General features: G+C 27.6%; 2 protein-coding genes across 5 annotated transcripts in view; one reads left to right on the top strand and one right to left on the bottom strand.

Annotated features, from left to right (window-relative positions):
• Positions 1-24,472, bottom strand: part of LOC127280964 (segmentation protein cap'n'collar) — a 246,783-nt gene that overhangs the window by 76,684 nt on the left and 145,627 nt on the right. The window lies entirely within an intron of this gene.
• On the top strand, positions 12,150-16,400 carry LOC127280983 (uncharacterized). Its single transcript, XM_051304459.1, has 2 exons — positions 12,150-12,261; positions 14,268-16,400. The coding sequence occupies exon 2, from the start codon at positions 14,345-14,347 to the stop codon at positions 15,881-15,883; it is 1,539 nt and encodes a 512-aa protein (XP_051160416.1). The 5' UTR covers positions 12,150-12,261; positions 14,268-14,344; the 3' UTR covers positions 15,884-16,400.

Below are 24,472 nucleotides of genomic sequence, written 5' to 3'. Positions count from 1 at the left end.
AAAAGAAATATCAAAGTTAACGAGATTCGACGAAATTTGCCGAAGTTGAACGTTCGGAATTGCCCGATCCTCACCGAGTGGTAACGAAGACTGACGAAGCTCTTTAGACAAGCCCCTTTTTACCATTATCTTGATACAGACCTGAATTTCTTTTATATAATTAATTTCGAATATTTTACAATAAATCAGTAAAAAAAATTGTTCTTCAAAAAATAATAAAATATTTAATTATTTCCCAATAAATAATGATTTTTATTTATATTTTTAAACATGTTTTGATATAATTTCACCTTTCTCATAAGCGGTGAAAAATATGTCTGGTTAGTATATAAGAATGGTCACATCAGTTTTTCACATGAGCGTAAATTTGTATATGAAGCGTTATTCTGCGAATGTTATACGTATTATCGTTAGTATAGGTTAGGAATAAAAATAAGCCAATCGATGTAAAACAATGCGGTGTATGTGTGTGTGTGTGCATTTAAAAGTTCATATCCTCGTCTATCCTCGAGATGAGAAAGAGATAAAACTTTGGCGTAGAATCTGTTGGTGTTTCTGTCGTCATCTGTCACGACTGAACCACTTTGAATTTTTAGTATAGTTTTAACAAATTTCGAAATAATCTTTCCAAATTTTCATATAAATTTAGTAAATAACGAAGTGCGCGTCGGTTTAACTTACTTCTGGTTTTTCGTATAAATTTATCAATTTACGAAATAATAATTTCAATTTCTGGAATATATTTACTAAAAAGACTATTGGTAAAAATATACCGATTTTCGTTATCAAACCCAAATGTTCCGCGTTTGAAAAAGAGAATACTAAAATTTCCTATCAGATTTATCAAATATTGCTACTAAATTTCTTTCCGTGCATTCCTTTTTCTCCGTATATATTTGTGTTTTACGTTTACACATTGATAAAAAATTCAAAGTTGAATTTATTATAGATGCATCTGGTTAAAATATTTCTTATTTTAATCCTCCCCGTAGGTCGCATGGTGAGGGAGTTTCCTCAACCCAGTTTGTTTTTTTAATTAGTTATATCTCCTAAAATACATGGAATTATATTTCCATAATTTCAGTAATTTTTGGAGTATATACTCTTCTTTTGTATATTAAAACAGTTTTCTAATTTTTTAAGATTTCCATTTTCAAGTTATTGAATTTAAAAGTATATAGGAAAAGTCGGGAATTTTTAACGGAAACTTTATTATTCTCACCGTGCGACCAACCGCGTACAGTAAATTTAAATTGTTATTAAATTTTTATTTCTATAATATAAACAATAACTATAATGATAATTTTGCATTCATTCGATAGTTTATGAACTCGAGTATAGACATTTAAGACAAAAAATTATTATTTTACAATAACATTAGACTAAATTTTGAAAGTGAAAAATTTCCTCACCTACGACCAACCGTGTTAGAAAAAAAATATACGACTTACGGAGGGTTAACAAAGAAAAAATAGTTAATAAGACTAGAAAAGTTCTATACCTAGTTATAATTTTGGTTAATTTCTGCGGTAAAATCAACTAGAATATATACAATGTGAGACGCACGAATGAGTTCTAAAAAACAATTGTTAAAATTTACATTTAATATAGAATATTTCATTAGATATATAATTTTCATTGAGTCCAATTTTATTTGTATAAATTATTATTTAGCAGAATTTTCATTAAACCGATTTTCTATATTATACAAAATTACACGAAAAAAAGTAAAATTTTTATCCCAAAATCGATACAAAAATTAACTGCAACAAATTTTATCCTAGATTAGGGCGCCATACCTATATATATGAGAATTATATATAGCATTGGTTAAAATTATTTATTATACAATATATATGGGAGAAATCTCGAAATTCGGTCTACAGGGGAAGTTATAGAGAAAATTCAAAATTATGTTCAATCGTGACTATACTCTTTCCAAAATATATGATTCAATCTATAGTAAAAATTTTTCTTGGATCAAGAAAATATTAAATCAAATACGGATAAGTAAATTGGTTTTTTTGATTCAATACTATTTTTTTACAGTGTATGTGCCGCAATGCCGGAAAAAAACGTTTGTTTGAGAAAATAAAGAGCAATTATAGGTGTAAGGCAAAAAAGATAATGCGTTCATTTCCTTACTTTTTTGTGTATTATATATATATATATATATATATATGTAACAAGAATTTAAATTAAATGTTTTTTTGGCGGAAGTGTATTATGCAAAAAAAGTTTTCTCAAATATAAATTAAAATATTTAGAATTAAAAAAAAAAGTTATTAATTCTATACACTAAAATTATAAAGAACGCAACCCTGATCTTTGTTTGTTTTTCAATATTACTTTTAAATATGCTTATCAATTATAATCTTATACCTATTAAGTTCAATAGATTTTTTAATATAACATATATTAACTATTATAATAGTTAATATATGTTATATTAAAAAATCTATTGAACTTAATAGGTAAGATGCGGCCAAAGGTGTCTGAAACAGATGGCTAATGCTTTAAATTAATTTTGGCTTTTTGATTTATCGCAGATTTTCCTTTAAAATCATTTATAGAGCTCTTCTCTTTCTCTATAAAAACAATTTTCAAACATGAATAATATTCATTAAATCAAAGATGACAAATATTATAGAGTGAATTCAATTTTCAATAAATGTATAATAAAAATTTTGTAATCATTATGCAAAACGTCATTTTTCATTGATTTAATTTTTAATGTTTTCTTTAGCGAATTGACGAATAAAATTTAAATAAGCCCTATACCAGAAATTGCCATTTACTATATATACAGTTAACTTAAAAGTATATATGAAATTGATACACTGAAGGTATATCAAATTGATCAAAATTTTGGTATTAATCGGATACTTTTGGTATATAAAATTGATACTATTAAATTATCTATGTACTATACTGGCGCAGTACTGGTACCAGTACATTGCCATCAATATAGTCAATTTTTGATAAGGAGTATAGTAAACAAAATTTTCGTTTATTTGAATGTTCATAACACTGCAGAACTTGTTTTCTCCCTAACAATATCGGAATTAGAAAATGCCAATAATCATATACTGACAGTAGAGGTTATACAATATTTAGAAAATTATTCAAAGTTGTAAATCGGTCCTAAACTATATATATATATTTTAATATATATATATATCAGATATAACCATAACAATATAATAGAGACTTAAAAGAGACTAAAACATACAATGAAAATGGCTTCTGGTATCTGGTTCCTAATCCTGTTCGCATCAGTGTAATCCAAATTTAATATATATTTATATGTCACATCACAGTTTACAAGTCCACTAAACTATTAAGTCCATTTATAAATTTCAAGTCCATATATAATGCACTTTAAACACATTTATATATCAGTTCCATAATACAATAATCCGTTCACAATCATCGGCACCATATTTATACATTCAAGCCGCAAATAATACAACAATTGCAACACGTTTTAGCACTTGATAATAAACACACAAAAAATTGTCATATATATTTTCTAATAAAAAAATAATAAAAAACTATTTTGACAAGTCATATTCCAATCCGGCGCGCACACATTTATCATAAACTTTTAATCATGATGTTCTATATTTTTTTTTAAAAAAATGTACGATGACAGAAATTGCAAAATTTTGCAATCACTTTGAAATCCTTTATAATGATAGATAAAAATAGAATCCTTGTGGTGAAAAAAACAAAACAACAAACAATGTTGTATTGGTTTAAAGGACAAAACTCTCACGATATATTGGAGAACAGCATGAAGTGAACTGATAGACTATCGTGTGGCAGGGGATTGCTTAACCACGGTTAGCTATGCATTGTGAGCCATGGGTTCTTACTGTTAAAAAAAAACGGACCAATCACGTTGGGGTTGGCTGTTATTCCAATATGGCTGCCAGACAATGTGCGCTTGGAGAACTGGTATCCCAAAAGAGAGGGGGAAGGTCTTCCCATAATGCCATTTACCGACTCCCCACTGTGCAGGGAGCAGTGTAGGAAACAAGAGAGAGAGAGAGAGAGAGAGAACACGATCGTTTCTATGTGGTACACACACACACACACACACATTGACTGGTAGCAAGCAGGGGTGCATCTTGCCCAACCATATTCCACTATTGCGTCAATCCTCCACCCCAATTTCAGCTATAGCCATTCCCCTATTTCTGTGCTTTTTGACATCATTTTGGATCACGGGAAAATCACTTTTAAACGAATAATGGCTCTTATTTTACACGGAAAAAAAGGAATTGTTTACAGATGCTAACTGATGTTTGCTATCAGATCTATCAAAATTAGTAACCACAGCTAAATTTTGTACTACACGGAGAGAAAAATCTAGATTTAATAGCATGAAAATGATTCCTACTATTAAAGCGTGAATTTTTCTTACAAAGCAAGCAAGAATTCATATGTTTCATGTTTGAGAAACACACCTTCGTAGTATGCGCATTTAATACTTTAAATGCATAAGCGCCACGCGTAAATTGTATAAAACCAAAACCTATTACTATTGCAGGCAGTCTCATGCTCTTACGGTATTAGAGTCCTGCAACTGGCGATCACCAAGTTTGAGTCAAGTTAAAGTGGGTGTGGCTTAATCGCCAGTTGCAGGAATCTAATACCAAAAAAGCATGAGACTCCTGCAATAGTAGTAGGTTTCAATTTCATACGATTCGCGCGTAGCGCTTATGGATTTAAAGTATTAAATACATACTATACGAAAGCATGTTTTTCAAACCTTTTAAGCATGGACACCAATCATATACTAATATAACGTATGAATTCTTACTAATATTACTAGAATTTATCTACTATAATAGCATCCCGAGGCGAAATTTAAGCCCTAATTTACAAGGAGTAAAGTAGAGTTAAACAGACCCTCTTTAGCTTCCTCAACTAGTTGCAAATTTCCCTTTCTTCCACGTTTGGATTTAAAGTAGGGTCTAAAAATTGATTAAAATATTGAAAATTTTGAAATTGCTCTAATTCTATTAATTTTTTGAAAACGCTTCAAAATATGTTAATTCCAGTTTTTAAAGGGTATAATTAAAGAAATATTGTGTGAAGAAAAAATTCATTTTGCTTTAATCAAAATAATTAAAAGAGTTTTTTTTTGTACTTTTTTAATCGAACTATACCCTCTTTAGCTTCCTCAACCAGTCGCAAATTTACCTTTCTTCCACGTTTGGATTCAAAGGAGGGCCTACGGGAGTCTACAAGATCGTAAAGAGGGCCTATTTAGGTTCTAAGGGAAGCTAAAGAGGATTCAAATTTCGCCTCGGGATGCAAAAGATTCATGCGTTAAACGTATGCCTTCCCGTGCAGAAATTGCCCGACTTTGCCCTATTTAAAGTAAGGCATTGGTAAGTGCCTTATCAGTTTTCCCTGTTTGAGTAAAATGTGAAGAAATTAAATTTTTAAAGTTTTTCCTTCATAAAGTGTTATTAACAATCAAATAAAATCGTTTTACAAGAATTTTAGATATTTTTTTATTTTAGGGTTTTGACCAGAATTCCCGACCAAAACCCCAAATAGGGTATTCCATATATGGCCCTGTCAAGGCCCTTTTCAGTTTTCCTGGTTTAAAAAAAATTCAAACTAATTAAGTTTTCAAAATGTTAATATTTCGCAAAAATGTTATTGTAAATTAGTTAAATGATTTTGATTTTAAATAATAATTTATTTCTTATTACTAAATTTTCTTATGGGTTCCTGTTAAATTCCCTAAGTATGGAACTCCCCATAGTTACCACGGTATTGACACATTTATCTGGACGATGGCGCAAAAAAAAATTTTTTATGTAAAGTTTGAGAAGTATTAATTAAAAGAAGATAATAACTATTAAAAGTAGTAAATTTGACTACATTGGATAGTAAAATTAACTGCATAGTGACAAGAATGTCCTCAAATATCATGCAAGCCATTCTAGCGTGCGTGCGTGGTTAGTTGGTTAAGTTGTCGGCTTGCGAATGTTAGGGTCGTGCGTTCAATCCCCAGCGTTTCGGGATTTTTTCTCTGTTAGGTATATAGAAATTAAATAGTTTAGACATGTATAAATGAAACTTGTAGGGGAGAGGATGAAAAAATGGATCTCAATACTAATATTTATAATAATAATTTTACTACTTTGAATAGTTTTTTTTAACTAAATTTTACAGTTAATCTGACAATTTTTACATAGTTGTTTCAACTACTGTTTGTTATAGGCGTCTCCTGAAACTAGGAGAAATGTAGTCAATGTCAATTAAATGTAGTCAAATTTACCATGAATTTTTTTGAGTTTATATAATATAAAAAAATAGGGTATGCGTATGGAAAACTGCTAAGGTCCTCACCAGTTTTCCTTACATAGGGCATTGGTGAGGAAAAGCATTACACCCTTGTGAGGCTCTGATCAGTTTTCCCGACAAGGCCCTTATTAGAGATCGGGAAAACTGGTAAGTACCTCATGAGGCCCACATCACGATTTCTGCACGGGTTATCATGCTATAATATAGCTAGATTTTTCTCTCCGTGTATGACAACGAAAAAGTTTGTTATGATAAACAATGTCAATCTTAATTTTTTAAAAATTTACTGTCACAGCAAACTTTTTGTACTCCACAGCAAATTTGTTTGCTGTCATTATATTCTAGCTAACGTATTATACTTTGATGTCACAGTAAATAGTTCGCTGCCACAGCAAATTTTTTCTATGCGTGTAAAGAAAATATATATACTTCCCTATACAAAGTAGGTGGCAAATTTTCATTTGTTCAAAATTACAACTGCGGCCAAATCAAACAATCAACAGAAAGATTTTGGCGCAATTTTTAAAATTGCGACCAATTAGAAGTTATCAAAAGAAAATCGTGATTGGTCAATTTTAAAAATTGCGCCGAAATCCTTCTATCAATTGTTTGATTCGGCCATTATGTAATTTTGGACAAATGAAAATTCCGTGAATTGAAATTTTGTCATTTAAAAATCCTAAATCACATTGAATTAGAATTTTGTTTAATTAAAAATTCACTTAAATTAAATTTTTTTATAAATAAAAAATCATGTAAAGAAAATGTCTGTAATAATTATCATCATTTGCAATAATAATAATTAGTTAGAATTTTCATTTTATGGAATTTTATTTGTCATAATTATTTTTGAGCCTAACTTTTATTTGTTCTGTATATATAATTAGTATTTTGCAGAATTTTCATCAAAACTATTTTCAATATTGCAGAATTTTTATATAGCCGAAAATTCACTTCACAAAATTTTTATTTGTCAGAATTCTTATTTACACGAATTTTCATTTAACATAATAGGCATTTTAAAGAATTTTTATTGGCTATACAATTTCATTGCATAGAATTTTAATCTTTCAGATGAATTTTCATTTGCTCGAATTATTACTTGATATAATTTTCATATAACCGATTTTTCATATTACTACAGAATTTTTACTTAACCGAAAAATTATTTCTAACAGAATTTCAAATTGATAGAATTTTCATTTGTCCGAAATTGCAAATGGCCGAACAAACAATCGACAGAAAGATTTCGGCGCGATTTTTAAACTACACGGAAAGAAATTTAGTAGCAATATTTGATAAATCTGATAGGAAATTTTAGTATTCTCTTTTTCAAACGCGGAACATTTGGGTTTGATAACGAAAATCGGTATATTTTTACCAATAGTCTTTTTAGTAAATATATTCCAGAAATTGAAATTATTATTTCGTAAATTGATAAATTTATACGAAAAACCAGAAGTAAGTTAAACCGACGCGCACTTCGTTATTTACTAAATTTATATGAAAATTTGGAAAGATTATTTCGAAATTTGTTAAAACTATACTAAAAATTCAAAGTGGTTCAGTCGTGACAGATGACGACAGAAACACCAACAGATTCTACGCCAAAGTTTTATTTCTTTCTCATCTCACACACACATACACCGCATTGTTTTACATCGATTGGCTTATTTTTATTCCTAACCTATACTAACGATAATACGTATAACATTCGCAGAATAACGCTTCATATACAAATTTACGCTCATGTGAAAAACTGATGTGACCATTCTTATATACTAACCAGACATATTTTTCACCGCTTATGAGAAAGGTGAAATTATATTAAAACATGTTTAAAAATATAAATAAAAATCATTATTTATTGGGAAATAATTAAATATTTTATTATTTTTTGAAGAACAATTTTTTTTACTGATTTATTGTAAAATCTTCGAAATTAATTATATAAAAGAAATTCAGGTCCTGTATCAAGATAATAGTAAAAAGGGGCTTGTCTAAAGAGCTTCGTCAGTCTTCGTTACCACTCGGTGAGGATCGGGCAATTCCGAACGTTCAACTTCGGCAAATTTCGTCGAATCTCGTTAACTTTGATATTTCTTTTTCAATTTTCATATCAAATATATCAAAATCTAAAATAATTATATCATTTTATACAATTCTAATTACGAAATTTGAAATATTTGGTTAGAAAAATTGATAAAGAGCTTATTAAAATTTGACATTTTTGTGTTTCAATAAAAAGATTTCAGATTTCGTAAATATTATATCAAATTTTCTTTCCAACTATATTAAATATTCTTATTTTAATCTCAATCATTCTTAAAAATAGTATCGAAAATCGTTATCATGCCAAAATGTTCCGCAATTGTAACCAAATATACTAAAAAGTAACACCATAATATCAAATATTGCTACAAACTTTCTTTCCGTGTAAATCAATTACAATTTTATGGATAATTTTTGATTGGTTGATTTTAAAAATTGCGCCGTACTCTTTCAGTCGATTGATTTTTCGGCCATTTGCAATTTCGGACAAATGAAAATTCTATCAATTAAAAATTCTGGTCAATCATTTTTTGGTTAAGTAAAAATTCTGTAGTATGAAAAATCGGTTATATGGAAATTATATCAAATAATAATTCGAACAAATGAAAATTCATCTGAAAGAAAATTCTACACAGAAAATTAAAAGGCATTAAAATAAGCTGCAACGCTTCTTATTTTAATCCAATTTTGCTTATTTTAATACCAGAATGGATTAAAATAAGCAAAATTGTATTAAAATAAGAAGCGTTGCAGCTTATTTTAATGCCTTTTAATTTTCTGTGTATGCAATGAAATTCTACCCAATAAAAATTCTTTAAAATGCCTATTATGTTAAATGAAAATTCGAGTAAATAAGAATTCTGACAAATAAAAATTAATTATTTATATTTAATTATAATAATATTTTTAAGTTTTTATATTTATTGTATCTGTATTAAAAATCAATAAATATATATATATATATTTCTAACCTTTTGTAATCTGCAGTCGACGTATGTCACTTATATATATATTTTGGACGATTAAAAATGTGATATGGTATCATAATTAATAAATTTAGAACACTCCCGAAATAAAAATTCTACTAAAATGACAAAAAAAAAGTTTAACACTCTAAAATTTACACTATGTACACTGTTGATCGCACGTTTAAACAGGTCAATGCACGAATTGCAACTGATCGAGTGAATTATATTTGGGATTTATAACCTTATATCGGCTTAAGGTACCCTTTGTACTTAATGTAAATTACATACAGCTCAGGATGCACATATAAAGGTAATAAAATTCCAAATCGTTTTGACACACATTTAAAGTACTTTAAAATAATAATTTTTTTTTAAATATTACTGAAGTTATATATTTATTTCACGGAGAAAAAATATTTGCTGCTATAATATCGATATAGCTAATTTTTAGTTATTGTATAGTTAATAAAATTACATGTCACAGCAAATATGTTATAGCTATAGGGGAGAGTGGGGCAAAACCGGGTACCTCAAGTTTTCCATGATAGGTATATTTCCATTTGTGTCACCTATTACATATATATATATCTTTTATATTACAACCAACATCATTTTAATTATATAACCACTATATAAAAACTTATTTATTATATTTTATGCGACTTTTAAATTTTAGGTCAAAAGAAAATCCATTTTTTATCGAAAGTAAATCACTTATAAAACTTTTTGTGTCGATATATTCGTTTCATATAACATCTTTTTCAGTATTTTTTTACGAATAATTTTCAGTAAAAGTATAATTGTTAAATTATTAACAATAAGCTGAGAATTTTACATTTTGTTAAAAAATGCAATACGGGGCAAAACCGGGTATCAAACGGTGGGGCAAAATCGGATATAATTTAAATGCATTATACACTATACATATTTAAATTTTTTCTCCAAAGAATCGACGACATATATTTTTCGAGATCTATGTTTAACTTTCGATATATCAGTTATTTACCATATCGATAAATAAATGATAAAAAATTAATAAAAATATGAAAAATTTCGTTTTAAAAGATTTAACTGCTGTTATTCATTATTAATATATAATATATTTTGATTTTTCCTAGTTATTTTCGGGAATTTCCTAGGCATTTCGGTTTTTGCCCAAGACGATTTAGACAAATTGAAAATTTTATCATAGTAAGTCGTGCATTGATTTAAACAAACAGTTTAGAAAATATTATATCTATTAATCGAACAAACGAATAGTAATCGAAAAGTATTTACATTAATTTCGTAATTATTGATCACTTATTTTGTTCAGTGTCTCCTTTTGATTTTTCGTTGTACGCATATTTTTTAAAATGACGAGTGAAAATTCTAAGCAGCATTGGCAGACGTATTTAATAATGCAATAAGTGATGCAAAAAATTATAAAATTATTTTGGGTAAACGGTATACATGTGACCGACACCCTGACAGTGAATGATACCTGCTGTTAAAAATAATAATAATATAGAAATAATAAATCTTTTATATTTGAAATTTATTTTATAACTAAATCTTTAGTAAATTCCGATAAAATGTCATTTAAAGTTGAAAGTAAGCTCAGGGTGTCTGTCGCTATACCCGTTACCCTAGCAAAATGAGCATAAAGAAATTTAAAAATATATGCCTGACTTCCTTAAAAATGAAAATGAAATTTTTTTTAAATTGTTTGTTTTTTACAAAAAAGCTTTTCAAAAACTAATGAAATTATTGTAGAAATGTCACGACTTTTCAAATTGTAGTAGTAAAGAAAAATAATAATACGAATAATGCAATTTTATTAATTTCAGTATCAAAAATTAGATTACACAAATCACAAATAAATGCAAACTTAAGGAAGTTCAACCCATTAACATAATCTCAAACTAAAAAGTAGTTTTTAACAGAACTAAAAATATATTTAAAATTTATTACACCCAAATTCGACAGATCCAATTGTAAAATTTTGGAAAAAAATTATTTTGAGTTAAAATTTGTTGTTAAATAATAATTAACAAACATTTTGTATTTTTTCTTAAAAGTTAGTAAACAATTGTAATTTTTATCCAATTCTTACAAACAATAGCTAATTTTGCTCTTTGAAAAATTTTCTACAATTCTGTTTGTTAAATTTTATTAAAAATTATTTTGTTCAAAAGTTAATAAACAAAAAAAATTTTTATTTTTTATATTTTTTAAACAAACGATTATTAAACAAAAACACAAAATCAGAATTGTAGAGAATTTTTTCAAAGAGAAAAATGAGCCATTGTTTATAAAAATTGGATAAAAATTAAAATTGTTTACTAACTTTTAAGAAAAAATACAAAATGTTTGTTAATTATTATTTAACAACAAATTTTAACTCAAAATAATTTTTTTCCAAAATTTTACAATTGGATCTGTCGAATTTGGGTGTAATAAATTTTAAATATATTTTTAGTTCTGTTAAAAACTACTTTTTAGTTTGAGATTATGTTAATGGGTTGAACTTCCTAAAATTCAATATTATTGTGGTTCTATAACTGACTAGTGTATTAATCTAGATCAATTCTGAAGAATATTTTTTATAATTATTCTATTATAGTTCAATTTTTTATTATTTTTGTTGAGTTTTATATTTGGAAATAATCTAAACAATAAAATGTAGAAATAATATTAATGATAAAAAATAATAAAATCTTATTTTTATTTGAATTTACAAATACAAAAATTTTTAATATTCATTTTTATGCGCGCCATACATGTTTTTATAATAAACAGTAAGGTATAAAATTTTATTTTTTTATTTTTTTTAAGATTACAAAGTAAATGCGTAAATATAGTTTTTAAAAACCTAAGGCTTTCAAACTACATTTTTTGTTAGTAAGAAAATTCTACTTTTTCGCGGAAGGTAAGAATTATAATAATTATTATGTCACTATTATTGAATAATATTGAAATATATAAGTATATGTAGGTATAAATAAATAGAAAAAAGTTGAATACTATATTTAACAGAATTGTAAAAAATTATATTTCAAAACTGCTTTAAAGTGATGTTATTTTAGTGACTATTTGGCTATTATTTTTTTCTTTTTTTTAACCCTTTAACATTAGCCGAAAGTTTTGAACGTTCATATGAACGAAATATTTTTTTCAATCTATAAATTATTAAAAATTATGATGACTATGTTAAATAAAACAGCAAATTAAATAATTATTAAATTAATAACTTCTTTTTAGATATTTTGAACAATATTTTATAATAAAATTCGTACTTGAAGAAGTTGCAAAAAAAATTTCGTTCATATGAACGTTCAAAAAACTTTTGGCTTATTTTTTAACGCCCAAATGTGATACTTTTCGACTTAGACTTCAATTTCGTCCAATTAGCAGAAAAAAGATTTATAATTGTCAAACATTACGTTTTTAACTATTTTTGATGTCGCTCTTTCGAATGGCGTGGTTTAAATTTTCCAAAAATGACATATTTTAGCCTCCCCTTTTCTTCAAAACATACAAAAAAATTCAAGTTTTCAGCATGTAAAAATAGTTCCCGATAACTATACTTAAAACATATGCATTCGTATTTTTAGTTTTTTTCAGCTTTCTATTTAAAATGGCGACTGAAAGCCAAAAATATTTTGAAAATTACGTATGAACATTCTTTTTTAAATTGCTTAAATTTGCTTGAAATTTGTTACTTGGAGGTTTTCGGGGTCGCTGATTACACAGAAAATTAAAAGGCATTAAAATAAGCTGCAACGCTTATTATTTTAATCCATTTTGGTATTAAAATATAAGCAAAATTGGATTAAAATAATAAGCGTTGCAGCTTATTTTAATACCTTATAATTTTCTGTGTAGGAATCTGAAGTCAGATTTTAAAAATTCAAAATGACTTGTATAAAGATTGTATAAGGAATTGACCCTCTTTATGTATTTTCACTTCAAAAATCAAAAATATAACCTAAAAATTTTGGGAGCTTAGGTACCTTTTCTCGCGGTGCGTCACATATGCATTAAGTACAGCTATCGGGAACACGTTTCTCATAGCCGAAACGATACGTAGAAATCAATAAAATAGAAAGAATTGCAATAAATAAATTGAACATGCCGAAAACTTGAATTTTTGGGTGTTTTGAAGAAACGGGGGATTTAAATGTTATTTTCGGAAAATTTTAACCACGCCATTCGAAAGAGCGACCTCAAAAATAATTAAAAACCCCTCCATTAAGTTGGCGTCGACGCTTAACGTTGAAAGTTATTTTTCCAAAAATAATCATAAAAATCATAAAAATAATAACCAAAAATATCAAATCATTTTTAAAACGGTTTTGGGTCCACATAATACCTTGAAAAAAATTTCTCAAGGCATTATTTGGACCGAAAATATTTTTAAAAAAAATAATTTGACATTTTTCGTCCTGTAAAAAACAATTTTCGGCACTGAGCGTCGACGCCAACTTCATGGAGGTTTAAAAACGGTATGTTTGACACTTAAACATTTTTTTTTTTTTTTTTTTTTGCTAATTGTACGAAATTGAAATTCAAGTCGAAAAGTTAACCTTTAGGCGTTAACGGGTTAATAACTTCTTTCTTTGTGACTTTACTATGTATAAAAAAATAAAGATAAAATTACTTTTCTTCTAAATTACTGTTGAATATTGTTTTTATATAACTCTTTAAAACCTGAACATGTACATGAATATCTACATTGTCAAGTTCATTTGGGTAGTTCTTATTGTTATAAAAATTTCGAATTTTGATCATTCCCGACTAAAGATAGATATGACATTTTCTTATCTTATCTCAATAAAAAGCAACATTTATTCAGTTTTTGTGCAAAAATGTCGATGCATTTTCCTTAACATTTATTTTAAAAATATATTACTAGAATTTCAAAATTTTTTTCAGATCATTTTATCCTTATTAACATCAGCTTCTGTGGCTCACTAATCTCTCCCAAATTGGAAAAAAAGAAGGTAACAAATATGAATGCCAATGTCAAAATGGTAATCTTTCTTCCTTTTTTGATGATTTTCTTGATGATCATAAACAACTTTGATAAAAACGTTCCGAAATTTACAAGTCTTAGAAAATTCTGCGATAATAAATCATGGAATTTTAATAATAGAAGTAAAGGTCTAACTTTGTCCATTGACAATACAGTAATACATCAGCACGCGAATTTCTCATCACAGGAAATGGATTTGGGACATACTAAACACTTGCATCTATTCCGAAATTTTGCAAACATTTCAAACGTAGACGACTTGGTATTAAAGGCCTTTTACTATACAACAGATGCACTAATTGTTATTTCACTTCTAACAAACTTTATCAGTTTTGGAATAAGTATTGGCAGTGAATTTTCGAAAGATTTTCTTCGACAAAGTACAAGCCGTTTTGCTATTAAGGAATCGTTGCAACTTGCAATTCCAATTCTTCAGGGAATAATTACAACAGAAATTGTCACGAAAACATCAAAACTTATAACGAAACCAGTAATGGCAAAAGTTAATTTTTCTCCGACTGATCGAAAAGAACTGTATTTTAAATTCTTTCATCATAGATATTATTTAATAGATAATCAGTTTATTGAAAAATGTAATAAGACTACTGCAATGCACATTTTAAAACATTATAGCTTTTCTACACTTATAAAGTTATCTGTTTTCGCGAAGGATCTCAACAAATTTGGATTCGCTCCTTCAACATACGATAATCAGTGGCTAAATAATCCTAAGTTGTATGAAAAATTAAGGTTTTATTCGTATGTGGAAATTGGGTTATACCAAAGGAAAGCAATTGAACTTATTGAAAATATTTATAGCCAAGAAGATATTAGTTTAATAAACATTCCCCCAGGATCTGCGTTTAATGATTATATGGCTAATCAACTATTCGACACTATTTCCTTTGACGATTATTATGCGATAAGAATTTTTTTGTCTAATCCTAATGCAAACACAGATATTGATACTCCTGATGTTTGGAGAATAAAAAAAGCTATTTATAGCTTAGCAATTCGACAGTACGATTCATTTAAAAAAGCAGAAAACAAGCAAATAATACTGTATTGCAAAAAAACGAATGTCTTTCAGAAAACCACTAATTTAAAGCGTAGAATCATTTCAACTAATGCATTTCTTTATTGCAATGAAGACAGTAGTGAATGGGATTATTATTATCAAATTTTATCTGAAGAAAATGAATCCCATATACCTGTCTCTTTGCAATTTTTTAAAATAATACTGAATTATCCATTTTTAGTCATTGATGTGAAAAACATTGATGCACATTCCAAGCATTACATAATTCTTCCTTCAACTAAGTTCAGATTTATGGGGGGAAAATTTACTTTTATTGATCAAACTAATATTCATTTTTTAAATATGCAGTCCCCTAGTCATTATTATATAAGCCATAATGACTGGCTAGCTAAAGTAGCAAATTCAGTTTCTCATTATGAAAATAAAATTAATGGTGAAGATATGTCTGAGCCTTTTGAGCGATTGTATTGCAAATAGTAAGTGCAATAAGAGGCTTACAATAATAATCATAGAAGTTAAAATAATATCCTGATTAATTTCCACACGTTTTGCGTATATATATTTGTAACATTTATGTTGTTCTCTTTCGGTGTAAATGTGCTCATTGCAGGCAAAAATTATTTATAGGAAAATATTGTATATTTTTTTAAAGTATAATAATTTTCTTCTATGTAACAATATTTTCAGAATATATCACGAAGCTGAAGTACTCAACGTTTATGATAAACGATTTTTAAAGGAATAATTTTTAAAATGAAAAATTCTATAATTTTTTGCCTAAAAAATATTTTTGTATAATTTGTTGATTAATGAAAACCACAAGAAATATTTTTTAGGTAAAAAATTATAGAATTTTTCATTTTAAAAAATTATTTCTTTAAAAATCGTTTATCATAAACGTCGCGTACTTCAGCTTCATAATATATCTTTGTTTTAAAAACGGCACTAAACCGTCTTTAAATGTAAATCTTTATTAAAAATATATAAAACATTATATTCTTGATTATTTCGCCCTTCTTTACTATTCCAACCGGTTCAAAAATTTCTTGTTTACAGTATATAAAGGACTCTCAATTGCATAAATGCTGTGTTTCCGGTTTAATGACATTTTGAAAAGTCGTTACACTTCTGTTATAATTTTATTAGTTCATGGAATATCCTATGAATAATCACTAGGAAATTCGAATAATTCCTGAAATTCAAAAATATTTCTGATTTTAAAAAAAAGGTAAATTTCAAATATAAAAAAATAATTTGCACCATTGGAAAAAGCAGGATAAAACTTTTCAAAAACATGTAGATTAAAAAAATTTTTTTACTCTTTTATACAAAAGTTATAATTTAAAAAAAATCCAATGTTACCTATTTTCCTATTGGATCACTTGAGAAATTTTGTTCCATATTAATATATTCATTCGTAAAGTAATTCAACTTGTTTTGAAAGTTAATTAGATTGACGATCTCTCCAAGTTTTGCATCGAATCATTTTTTTATTGCTTCATCAATAAATTAAAGTAGTTGAGTTTTCGTAAATTAAATATTGAGCTTGATGCGAGAAAATTTAATTATTATTCAAAATCGATTATACTTATCAAAAAGGGATGCACTTCAAAACTTCGTAAAGTTTATAACGTTTATTGATCAATAACTCCAACCAGTATCTAAAATTTTTTTAAGAAATAGGTGCAAAAAATCAGTTTTTTGCGAATTGCCGCCTTCCAGAACATTTTAGCATAAAAATAGTTATTATAAAAAAGAAAGTGTATAAAATTCTAAGTAATTTTATTTAAAAAAAATGATCCATGTAGCTCAAAAATTGACTGAGATATAGTTTCCGCAAAAACTCCATTTTTTTTGTGATTTTAGCCAAAATCCACTATTTTTCATTTTTTTCAATATATCTTTCAAACTAATGCTTTTTGAAAAAAATGACCAACAGGAAAGTTAAAGCCGACTAAATTCCTGACAATTTGCAAAAAAGAACAACACAGAAAATTAAAAGGCATTAAAATAAGCTGCAACGCTTATTATTTTTTTAATCCAATTTTGCTTATTTTAATCCATTTTGGTATTAAAATAAGCAAAATTGGATTAAAATAATAAGCGTTGCAGCTTATTTTAATACCTTACAATTTTCTGTGAATGTAATAGCTCTAATAGTTTCCGAGATACAGTCTATCAAAGAGCCTCGGCAAGCCCCATGCAAAAAATGCCCCTTTTTCGTACCTCGAATTTTGAAACTTTTTTTATGCCAAATGGTTACATATGATGACCCAATAATCCCTGCAAAATTTCAAGATGAGCATGTGCCCCCTTTCCGAAATACAGGGGGTCAAAGCAGGCCATGTCCAAAATTAGAATATGCAATATAATCGAATAATAATGTTAAAAAAAATCAGACCAAATGGTTCCCTTAAGATTTTCGTCTGCTGATTACGAATATAATGTACGTTTTTAAAAATTCAAAATGGTGGATCCAATATGGCGGACGACATTTTTGAAAATCGATTTCAAGTCAATTGGATCGATTTTTAAAAATGTCGTCCTCCATATTGGATCCGCCATTTTGAATTTTTAAAAACGGACATCATATTCGTAATCAGCAGACGAAAATCTTAAGGGAACCATTTGGTCTGATTTTTTTAACATTATTATTCGATTATATTGCATATTCTAATTTTGGACATGGCCCGCTTTGACCCCCTGTATTTCGGAAAGGGGGCACATGCTCATCTTGAAATTTTGCAGTGATTATTGGGTCATCATATGTAACCATTTGGCATAAAAAAAATTTCAAAATTCGAGGTACGAAAAAGGGGCACTTTTTGCCGAGGCTCTTTATTGAATATTAATTATTTTCTATAATTTAAGTGATATATAATAATAATTGAACAAAAAGTTAAAGAATATTCAATGATTTATACATTTTCTTGATAGTACCCGGTTTTGCCCTACCATCGGGGCACCGAGTACTTTGCATTTTTTTTTGAAAAATCTGATCAAAAATTTTTTTTTCATGCAATCGACCTTATTTTCTCATTCTCTAATGTTCAAGGAAGAATTTTCAACGAGATTTGAACTAATTTATTTGATAGATTCTTTGTCAACCGAGAATTCCAAAAAGGTACCCGGTTTTGACCCATACTCTCCCCTACTCTCTAAATTTGAATTAGTTAAATTTTTAATAACTACTTTGAATCGATGACTCACTATTTGCTTTTAAATTAGTTAAATTTTCCAATTGATAGGACGCAAGCTTCAAGGACCTTAGATGTAAACAATTTTTAGGTTATGTTTAATATCGCAAATTATTATAAATCAGCTTTGAAAAGTAAATTTTTTTTATTAATATGTGACGTGTTCCACTAGAATAGAGACCTTAGAGAGAAAAATTGCAGGTTATGTTCAGTGATAGTTTTAGATTGATTAAACATTTATTTCTAATTTTATATGTAAAACCAAAATCAGTTTTTAATATATATTTTGGATCTAATGGAACACTTATTAGTGGCTTATTAAGAATTATAATCATCTTTTTGTAGTATCACTCTAAAAAGTACAAACATAACCTAAAATTTCTTTGCGTAAATTTCTCGAAGCGTAACATATATGTATATATGTATGTAATAAGTAAACTTTGCGTTGGAGTACACGGAAAGAAATTTAGTAGCAATATTTGATAAATCTGATAGGAAATTTTAGTATTCTCTTTTTCAAACGCGGAACATTTGGGTTTGATAACGAAAATCGGTATATTTTTACCAATAGTCTTTTTAGTAAATATATTCCAGAAATTGAAATTATTATTTCGTAAATTGATAAATTTATACGAAAAACCAGAAGTAAGTTAAATCGACGCGCACTTCGTTATTTACTAAATTTATATGAAAATTTGGAAAGATTATTTCGAAATTTGTTAAAACTATACTAAAAATTCGAAGTGGTTCAGTCGTGACAGATGACGACAGAAACACCAACAGATTCTACGCCAAAGTTTTATCTCTTTCTCATCTCGAGGATAGACGAGGATATGAACTTTTAAATGCACACACACACACATACACCGCATTGTTTTACATCGATTGGCTTATTTTTATTCCTAACCTATACTAACGATAATACGTATAACATTCGCAGAATAACGCTTCATATACAAATTTACGCTCATGTGAAAAACTGATGTGACCATTCTTATATACTAACCAGACATATTTTTCACCGCTTATGAGAAAGGTGAAATTATATTAAAACATGTTTAAAAATATAAATAAAAATCATTATTTATTGGGAAATAATTAAATATTTTATTATTTTTTGAAGAACAATTTTTTTTACTGATTTATTGTAAAATCTTCGAAATTAATTATATAAAAGAAATTCAGGTCTGTATCAAGATAATGGTAAAAAGGGGCTTGTCTAAAGAGCTTCGTCAGTCTTCGTTACCACTCGGTGAGGATAGGGCAATTCCGAACGTTCAACTTCGGCAAATTTCGTCGAATCTCGTTAACTTTGATATTTCTTTTTCAATTTTCATATCAAATATATCAAAATCTAAAATAATTATATCATTTTATACAATTCTAATTACGAAATTTGAAATATTTGGTTAGAAAAATTGATAAAGAGCTTATTAAAATTTGACATTTTTGTGTTTCAATAAAAAGATTTCAGATTTCGTAAATATTATATCAAATTTTCATTCCAACTATATTAAATCGAGGGGCTGATCACTCTCGAATACCCGATTTGTAATGTAGAGAATATACTAGGTATCTTCCGAATATTCATCAATTAACATAAGAAAATGTAAATCTCTTGATTCTGAATATATTGTATTTTAATTGGAGATTACCGACGATTATTGAAAAGGACGTTCGAATTTGTCGAATACTATGCGAATCCAAACAAATCTTGTCGATTCCAGTAAAATTCTAAATCATGCAGTAAGAATTGTTGCGAGTCACGAATGGTTACGGAGACATACGAGCGAATTCGGCGGCGAATTATACAATTAATCTATTTTTCTTGCAATCTTACTCTTGCAAGTAATTACTTCAAATAAAATTAAAGCACTATTTCCCTTAATTTCAAAATAGGAATTACAAAAATGACTAGCAATCCTTAAAAATCTTTAATGAATTCTCAAATATTGTTCAATTGGATTTTCAGTGAACAGCCCCTCGTATTAAATATTCTTATTTTAATCTCAATCATTCTTAAAAATAGTATCGAAAATCGTTATCATGCCAAAATGTTCCGCAATTGTAACCAAATATACTAAAAAGTAACACCATAATATCAAATATTGCTACAAACTTTCTTTCCGTGTATATTTGCACGTGATTCGCGAATCAGAATTGAATTGAAGATAAAATGATTGTAAACCACTGCTGTTAAAAGATAAAATCTAAATCCTGTCAAATGCCGTCTATATTGATACCTTTTATTCATATGTCACCACTTGCGCTTCGAGTGAAGTTTTATGCTTGCGTTCATATCGTTATATACCTGACCACCACGAAGTGTATCAGATCTTTTTGTTGATCACCGCTAATGGGAAAAGTGTACTTGAAGAATTTATATCTGTAATGTGATGCGATCTGACTCGACAAAAATTCTTAAAATTCATCTTGTGTCCCTTTCTTTTTTTTTTTGACTAATATTATATATATACCTTTCGTTATTTATGACTTTTATTTATTGATTTTTGACAAACATCAATTTTTTTCATTTTAAAATCTATGTCGGAAAAAATATTTAAACATATTTTCAATTTCAATGAACAGTGGACTATTGTTAATATATAGGACACACTTTTTAAATTTGTTTTAGTATTAATTAATTAAAAATAATTAATTTGAGAGTACAGAGTCAGTTACTGATTCAAATATAGTAATTTTTCTACAGGGACAAAATATTAAATTAACTTTTACGATAAAAAATAAAATCTAAATTATTCGTAAAGTATACTCCGGAAATTATATATTCTTTTTATTATTTCCGGATCTGTGATAAGCAATATCAGTCTTAATTTTTAAAAATTTACTCAATCACAATAAAAATTTCTAATTCTATTATTTCTGGACCTTTTGGAAGAAATAAATTTTCTTTGATATATGTATATATATCTCTATCATCTTCAGCCGTGCGGTATAAAATTTAATGTGCAAGGGCCTGACATGGTTTGCTCGCGTTCACCAAACCGAAACGTTTTTCAATTCTCTAATTTTACGGTTCTTCTCACGTTAGGGGGAAAAAAAATTTTACTTATAAGATATTGGAAAATTAATATTTTTTGCAGATCGATATAATATTAAGTCAAATACCTTGAAAACTCAAATATTTCATTAAATTAATATATACAAAAAATACATAATATGAATATATGTTAAATAATTAATTCGACCCGAATTAAGAATAATGTGTTTGATATAAAAACATATGTGCGTGTAAGCGTGAATAATATATAAGTCAAGGATAAAATAATGTTATTTTAGGAATCGATCATCACTATATTTGTATATATGTATATATATATACCTTTCAAATCGGCTGACATATATATATATTTTACTTGTTTTTCTATATATGTATATAACTTAGAATGACTATATTTTTAATACTATACATTTTCTTTTAGTAGAACATCGAATTATTACATTTTTTTATTCAATTATTTTAATTAAATTTAGTTATTTTATTACACAGGCCAACAAAATTATTAAACTTTTTTGGTTCGGCAAATGTCAGACCTACTGTTTCTGATAGGTTTTTTCATGCTGAACACGAATCCGTAAACGAAAATTTCCTATCAGCTGTAGTTTTTGAGAAAAACGTGTTTAAAATGTTCAAAAATCGCGTTTTTGGCTAACTTTAAGTATACCTCTAGCACTGAAACAAAAGGTCGCAGAACCTTCCACTTGGGCTTAAATTGAAGCTTATAATGTTTCAACTATATTATTCCCAAAAATGACCTATGTTGCATCATAACCTCAAAGTCATTTTTTATCTATTTTTTGATTCGCAAATATTAATTTTGTAAAAGTTTGAGAGCGTACCTCTAGTCCTTGAGGTTAAGGTGCAGCAATGTAATTTTTATGAACTATATACACTCAAGGGATAAATTGAATTGAAGCCCAACAAGAAGATTCACTCACCTTTGGTTTTATTGACTATAGAGTTATTTAAATATTACCAAATAGTTTCTGTAGTTAAATACTGGTTACCAACAATTTTGAGGTTATTAGTGAATAATATAATTTTTAGGGCTTGTAGTCTAAAGTTCAAACTTTATTTTAAGTTCAAATAAAAGGTTCTATGACCCTTTTTTCTTTGCTAGAGGTACAAACTTTTACAAAAGTAATATTTGCGAATCAAAAAATGATAACAAATGACTTTGAGGTTATGGTGCAACATAGGTTACTTTTGGGGATAATAGTTGAAACATTAAGCTTCAATTTAAGCCCAAAAGTGGAAGGTTCTACGATCTTTTATTTCAGTGCTAGAGGTACTCAAAATTAGCCAAAAACGCGATTTTTGAACATTTTCAAACCGTTTTTCTCAAAAACTAGAGCTAATAGAAACCTAACAAAAACAGGTCTGACATTTTCTGCACCAAAATCAGTGTTGGCCTGTGTTATCCATCGGCTAATATATAGGTAATACAGCGATGTTATTTTAACCTTTGAAAACTATAGTAAAAATTATTTAATATTTCTAATGAATATTCCAAATCTTGGTTGTTTAAAATAGATATTTTAATTGAAAATTTAAAAAAACAATATGAATTGTAAAAATTGAGTAATAGAAAGATTTTTAAATTTCGCGCCACTTTTTTTCTAGGTTATGACATTTGATTACTATTCTAGTCAATTGTTATTATCGACAATTGAAAGCACTTAACCTATAAATACAGATTTAAAAAAAGTGTTCATCGACTGTATTTTTTTTTTTTTTTACTATACATATAAGATTATGGGAAAATCTTGGGTATCGAAAATGAAGTTTAAAGTTATTTCGTATCGTGTGGCGAAGGAGGCTGGATTCTAATAGTGAATGGTATGCGATGGGAGGATCTGATTTATTAACCAGTAAGTGCAAATCATTCTAGCTCTCATCGGTCGGGGAAAATACAACGGCCGCAACAAAAGTATAACGCAACAATGTGAGCTTGATCTTCTGGAACCGTCCTAGAAGAACGCACCTATATATATAGAGGAAGTTATAACTCCGCTTATATACATATATATATATAAACCTGGTAAATAATAGAAGCTGCATGAACTTGTGCTTTTCCAATACATTGTGGGATCGTTTTCTAACGATGCGTTATAGAGGATAGTACAATTGGCCAATCGTCGCACTATACTCTTATCCGGGGATTTTTTTCTTTCAAAAGAATATAATATACGTTCAGAAGGAGACACGCGCAGTCGTACGTGACGTAAATCCATTTTTCGGATTTCGTCAACTTTTTCAAATATATTGTATATAAATTAAAAACTCACTGTGACCGCATGTGACAACTATAAGACATCTCAATCAGTTGAAATCGCATCTTGAAACCATATATACATATATATACATATAGTGAAGAGAGAAGTAAAAACTGTTGCACCCAAAAGATATTTAAAGAAATTATAGGCAATGTACTTTTGGAAAGAAAAGAATATTTTTTTGCTGATTCGAAATATTTTCACAGAAAATTAAAAGGCATTAAAATAAGCTGCAACGCTTATTATTTTAATCCAATTTTGCTTATTTTAATACCAAAATGAATTAAAATAAGCAAAATTGGATTAAAATAATAAGCGTTGCAGCTTATTTTAATGCCTTTTAATTTTCTGTGTTTTAAAACAATCGAATGTTAAGATTTACTATATGCACTGATTTTGCGGATTATGCGTTAAATATTATTTTATTCTTTCTCACTGAGTAAACAAAAAAATTATTGTTGATTCTTATACAATCGGCTCAAAAATTCTGTGTGAAAATGATAATTTTAAAAATATTTCGTGACTTTGGAAATTAATACAATCAATTTGATATCGCATGTTTATATATATA

The sequence above is a fragment of the Leptopilina boulardi genome, unplaced genomic scaffold (genome assembly GCF_019393585.1).
Source record: "Leptopilina boulardi isolate dan_hultmark-lab unplaced genomic scaffold, ZJU_Lbou_2.1 LbouV2_259, whole genome shotgun sequence".
In the NCBI taxonomy this organism is placed as follows: domain Eukaryota; kingdom Metazoa; phylum Arthropoda; class Insecta; order Hymenoptera; family Figitidae; genus Leptopilina; species Leptopilina boulardi.
The sequence above is the reverse complement of the archived record's forward strand: the minus strand, read 5'-3'. Positions and strand labels throughout refer to the sequence as shown.

Bases quoted from the DNA above. Each gene is read 5' to 3' on its own strand.
- LOC127280983 (XM_051304459.1), top strand. From the start codon at position 14,345: ATGAATGCCAATGTCAAAATGGTAATCTTTCTTCCTTTTTTGATGATT.